Here is a 6,000-nt window from a genome sequence, read left to right on the forward strand (position 1 = left end):
GGACCACATCCACGTGGCTGGCCACCTCCTGCCTGCCCTCTGGAGGGCAGGGGCTGGTTCCTATAGTGGGGATGGGTGAGGTTGCTTTTCTCTGTACTTTTGTTTGAAAGAATCATTTTTTGGCAAATCTTTTGGTTTTAAACGTCTCAGATTCTCAGGTATATAGGGTTTGGGGCTGCTTTTTGTGCAGTTTGAGACATAGCTATTTTTTTAAGGTAATTTTGTTCATTTACATTTATTGTTATGTTTCACTGGGTTCTGCTATCCTGGCTTGCTCCTTCTGGCTATGATTCGATTTCTCATATCCCTGTGGGTTGAAGGTGAATTGTGCTCTATGTGCACTTTCATTGTGGATTTCTGAGATCTTATCAAACTTCTTTTAATCTGAATTGTCTGATGGCTAATAGACACAAGCGTGAGTGTTCTTGTTTCTCTAGATTGCCATATATAGCTACCACAGGGTAGAGGAACTTTGGACTTCCTTCTATAGGCGTCTTGAGCTGTGGGCTTCCTCCTTCTGGTCTGCTCTTCGCCCCTCCCCCTGCCGCTGGGGCTCAGGTTGAGACACGCATTACTTCTGGGTTCCTCTTTCTGGCTCTGCCATTCTGCTTGTGTTCAATGGTGTGCTGATGACTTATACAGACGCTTAGCAACACAGCATGGCAGGCTGGGAGTAGAAAGGGTTGGAAGGATGTTTGGTCATCTGGGCTAGTTACACAATCTCTCCAAGCCCCGCCTGCAGATCTTATCTTTTAAAAAAAGCTAATATACTGAGGTAGGATTAAGTGAGAACATGTGTGAACCTGCACCTGGTACATATTAGTTACCTGATAAATATTAACCTCCCATTTCCTCCTTCCTGTTAGTATTCTTGGTGGTTTGGCATGGCAAACGTTTAGTCTTAATATTGTAAAACTTGACCTTGAGAGTGCTCCTGGTTTAGTCATTCTCCTTTTTTTCCTTTCTCTTGTTTTTTAAAAAATTGAGGTGAAATTCACATAACATAAAATTAACCAACATTTAAAAATATACAACTCAGTGGCATTTAGTACCTCACAAATGTGGTGCAGACACCACCTCTATCTAATTCCAAAATATTTGCATCACTCCTAAAGGGGATGGTGACACTTTTAAGAAGTCCAGCTTTAGAGTCAGCTGTACCTACTAGCTGTGTGACTTTGGGCAGGTGTCATAATCTCCAGCCTTTGTTTTCTCATCTTCACAATGGAAATAATATTGATCATTTTACAGGATTTTTAAAAAAACAGCTTTATTGAGGTATAATTTACATACCACAAAATTAACTCATTCTATGTCTACAATTCAATGATTTTTTAAAGTAAATTTACAGAGTTGTGCAACTATCACCACAATCCAATTTCAGCACATTTCCATTATTTTCTGTCGCAATCTCTAGCTCCTAGAAACCATGAATCTACTTTCTGTCTCTCTGGATTTGCCTTTTCTGGACATTTCATATAAATGGAATCATACAATATGTGGTCTTTCATGTCTGGCTTCTCTCACTGAGCATAATGATTTTGAGGTTCATCCCTGTTGTAACCTGTGTCAATACCTCATTCCTTTTTATGACTGAATAATATTCCATTGTATGGATAGACCATGTTTTGTTTACCCGTTCATGTCTTGATGGGCATGTGGGTTGCTTCTACTTTTTGGTTGTTATGAATAATGTTGCCATGAATGTTTGTGTTTACAAGTGTTTGTGTGGACATATGCTTTCATTTCTCTTGGGTACATATCTAGGAATACCGTACTAAAGGTTTTAAGAATTAAGTTTGCTAATGTGTGGCAGTGTCCGGTACCCATAGGTGCTGTGTAAATAGTGGTCATTGTTTACATTATTTCCTTGTGGACTCTTTTTTTAATGTGGATGATGTTCTGACCTTCAGACTTGTTATTCAGATTTTGGTAAATTTCTCTGTATTCTTACCTGTCACCATCCTGAAATTTTCCTTGTTTATGGAAGTCTTATGATGCATGTATTAAAATAACTCTTGATTCTTCATGGTTCAGGGTTATCTGAGAAGCCAGATCACCTGTGTCACTCATTCATGCCACAGGCATTTATAAGAGCCTCACGTGTGCCAGGCCTGTGGGGTTTTATGGTTGAAATGTGTACCCTAAGAGGGCACAGTGACTGCCTCCATTTGCTCATCACTGTAGCCCCATCACACGGCATGGTTTTTCTTGAACGTATGGAAACAAACTCCCTGCCTTCAAGTAACTGAGTATGGCTGGAGAGCCCAGTACATCCTTTAGTGCATTCAGTGTCTGGGCTGATCACTCAGGCCTGGGACCAGAGGCCGTGCATCACTATGACAGGGGCACTTGAAGCTACCTTGTACCTGCTGGTGACAGCCAGTCGTGTATCTCTTCCCAGCTCCACGTACTGGTTCCCTGTTGATAGCTTATAATCAGATATCATGTGAATATTTACACCATGGAAACGGGTAAAAGCTACAAATCACCCCCCACCCCTCTTTTGAGAGAGCCTGGTATTAAACATTTACCAGCTGACCTGCCTACCTTTCCAATCTCCTCTTCTATTATTCTCCTGAGAAGATGGGTTTTCACAGATGAGGAAACTGAGGCACAGAGAGTTGAAAGAACTTGCCCAAGGCCACACAGCCGGAGAACGACAGAGCCAGGATCCGAACCCAGACCTGACCTTGGCCCATCCCCGTGGTCTTGGAACTAACTACACAGTATCTCGATTTTACCCATTTCCTGATCTCTGGTCACGTTTTTTGGGGGGTTTGTTTTTTTTTTCCCCTGCCAAACCATTCTGCCACCAGATTTTCATTTTGATCATTTCTTAGCGTTTTAGGTGCCAAGACTTCCTGGTGTGTTGCCTGAGCCCTGCTCAGATCCCGTCCCCTCTTCTTTAACGGGAACTCTGTGTTCTATCTTGTTCTGGTAGAATTTCGCCAAAGAGTTTGTGATCAGCGACCGGAGGGAGCTGGAGGACGATTTCATCAGGAGCGAGCTCAAGAAGGCGGGCGGAGCCAACTACGACGCCCAGACGGAGTAGCCCCCGCACCCCGCCCCTTGCCAAAGTCATCTGCCTGCTCCCCGGGCGAGGGGCCCACGGCCTCAGCTACCAGCCCGCCAGGGAGAGGAGACGCCATGAGAGGCGGCGCCCGGCACCCCGTCCGAAACCCAGCTCCCCTCCCCGCTTCCCTTGTGCACCTGCCACGTCCTAGCCCACAAAGCTCATGGAACATCTTTCTTTTCTCTTTTTTTCTTTCTTTCCCCGCTCTTTCTTGTTCTAAAGAAAAATCATGTTGATGCCGAGGGCACGCACATCATCAGATCGGAGGTGCCTCCCATGGTGATCCTGTCCTGGTATTTCACTGACGCACAAGCAGCCTGCCCGGCCTCACCCACCAACCTCGTGTTGCTTGTGGCGCCCGGGCCATGGCTGCTCTCCTGGTTTTCCTCGGCGCCCGCCTGCTTCCCGCTGAGGAGGCAGCTGTGCCCTCGACGGTGGCCTCCGCAAGCACACACATGTCCCGCTGGCCAGGCTCACACACCCCCGAGAGTCGCTCCAGAGTCCCCACCCCCCCCATCCCAAGTTGCCTAAGCTCCAGGCTCCATCAGAGATGGTGCTCCGTGGTGACATGTGCAGGGCTGACTCAGACCGAAAGAGAAGAGAGAAATTTTGCCTTAAACGTTGCCTGGCTTTGCCACCGGTCTGAAGTGGCCCCGTTCCCACCCTCTTGATCAAAATCTCACGATGGCGTGGAGTGGGGACACAGGTCTAAGTCCAGATTCAACAGGAAGAGTCTTTCAGGGTTCACTTCCCGGGCTCCCCGAGTGATGAGGGCATTAGGGGGAGAGGCCCGGGGTGCGGGATGGGAATTGAGGTCCAGTCGGTCCTCTGCCGGACGGCAAGGACAGCAGGGGACAGAGCGTGTACAGCAGGAGCCCCGCCCTCTGGGGACCAGAAAGTCTGTGGTTTTAATCCTTGGTGGCACCACACCGGCAAAAGGGTTTTCTTTTTTTCAGAGAAAGATGAGATTGGCTTGCTTCTTCGTGAGCACGTTTGGTAGCATTCTTTTTCTCTTTTCCTTGCTCATTTCGTTGGGGGAAGGCTGTGCTGTGTTGGGGTCGTGAAGAGCATCCGCACTCAAAACGGTTTACAGAAATAAATGGGTTTTTTGTTTTTCAAAAAACAAGGCTGTCTGATTGGTCTTATAAAGCTTCTTGCTTTACTGGAAAAACAAAGGCGGTTGTCGTATTCAGATTGAATTGACATTCACGGAGCTATTAGGGACTGGCGTATCTTATTCTGTAGCTTGTTTAATCTTTAGCAATAACCGTCAGAAATAGGTGCTGTTTGGGAGTTCCCTGGCGGTCCAGTGGTTAAGACTCCGAGCTCCCAATGCAGGGGGCAAGGTTCGAACGCTGGTTGGGGAACTAAGATCCCACAAGCCTCACAGTGTGGCAAAAAAAAAAGAAAGAAAAAAAGATAGATGTAGGTGCTGTTGGCATCCCCGTTTTATGGAAACTGAGGCTCAGAGAGTCTCAGTGATTCACACGAGGCCACCCAGCTGGAAGGTGGCAGAGCTGGGATTCGAACCTGGGTCTCCCAGTGGCCCTGGTGCTGTAGCTCGTGAGGGGAGTGGAGAGGCCCTGGGTTGGAGATAGAGAGGAGATGGCAGGATTGTGATGTGTCCTGTGTGGTCAGAAGCCTCCTCTCTGCGTGTTCAGGAAAAGCTGGGAGAAAGCGTCCTCCTCAGCTGGACTGTGACTTCCTTTATGAGGTTGTCCTAGAGCTTCAAAACGGGATTTCCAGCATGCCAGCCCCAGTGGGAATGCAGAATCAGGCCAGAGGAGTTTCAGATGCACAGCCGGGTTTGGAGGAACTGGGAGTGGGGAGGGGAGGGTGCGGGGAGAGGGCAGAAACCGAAATCAGAGCAGGAAGGAATCCTGCAAGATTCCTTGTGGGCAAGGCTGGAGGTCGCCCAAGGCCCATCCCCAGCCATGCCCCTCTGCTCACAGCTGTGTGGCTTTGGGCAAGTTGGCTAACCTCCCTGGGCCTCGGTTCTCTCATCTGCAAAATCCTTAAGGAACAGGGAGGAGGACTTTGAAGGTATCCAGCAGGGCTCAGCCCTCATCCCATCCGGCCTGCCACTAGGTCTTGATAGCTCTGGGTGCCCCAGTTTTTCCCTAAACCTAGAGCAGAGAGAGCCAAAGTAGGTCTCTGGCTTCCTGGCCTACGGGCTTTTAGCTCTGGTCAGAGAACTTGGGATAATTACACATGTAGATAAACCCCTTTGGGAAGAGAAGCCAGGTTCTGTGAGTAAATCACAAAGGGACTGGGCCTGGTTGGGGGCAAAGGAGGGCTTCCCTGAGGAGGTGACACCTGAGGGCTGAAGGAGAGGAGGGAAGCAGGCAAAGGGGTGGAGGTACAAAGGCTCCGAGGGGATGTTTGCTCAGGGGGAGAGCAAAGAGGGTGGAGCTGGGTTTGTGTGTCAAGGAGCTTGGTTTTAATTGAAAGCTGAAGTTCAGGCCTTCAGCTGGGATTTCAGAGGGTGCCTGATGGGATCTCGAGGTCTTCAGGGGCAGAGAGACTTTGCCTTTATCTCTTTATCCCCTGTAACTAGCATCCAGCAGGTGTCTGGTCACGTTGCCTGGAGCTGCCTCCACCTGCTCCCGACACTGCCCAGGGCCTGGACGCCCCGGATTAGCCTCCATCAGGGCCTGGCAGGGGTTGGGGCGGAGCTCTGGGTACTCGAGCCTCCTTGCTCACAGATGCTCTGAATTACTTGACGCGTTGGGCATTCAGCAGCCGTTCCAGGTTATCCCAAACTGAAGGGTGTAAAACAACCACCATGTTTTGCCCTTGATTTTGTAGAACCAGAATTTAGGAAAATTTAGGAAGGGCTCAGCTGGGCGATTCTTACTAGCAGGGTCTCTCCTTTGGCTGCGGTCAGATTGACTGGGCTGGATGCCCAGGCTGAACGTGGCCGG

General features: G+C 48.8%; 1 protein-coding gene across 1 annotated transcript in view; it reads left to right on the forward strand.

Moving 5' to 3' along the window:
- COTL1 (coactosin like F-actin binding protein 1) overlaps positions 1-4,202 on the forward strand; it is a 44,656-nt gene extending 40,454 nt beyond the window's left edge. The window contains exon 4 of the mRNA XM_082607688.1: positions 2,945-4,202. Within this exon, the coding sequence (XP_082463814.1) occupies positions 2,945-3,055 (111 nt within the window). The 3' untranslated portion in view covers positions 3,056-4,202. The remainder of the gene's footprint in view (positions 1-2,944) is intronic.
- The last annotated feature ends 1,798 nt before the right edge of the window (positions 4,203-6,000 follow it).

This window comes from Mesoplodon mirus (genome assembly GCF_964341445.2).
Source record: "Mesoplodon mirus genome assembly, chromosome: 19".
NCBI lineage: Eukaryota > Metazoa > Chordata > Mammalia > Artiodactyla > Ziphiidae > Mesoplodon > Mesoplodon mirus.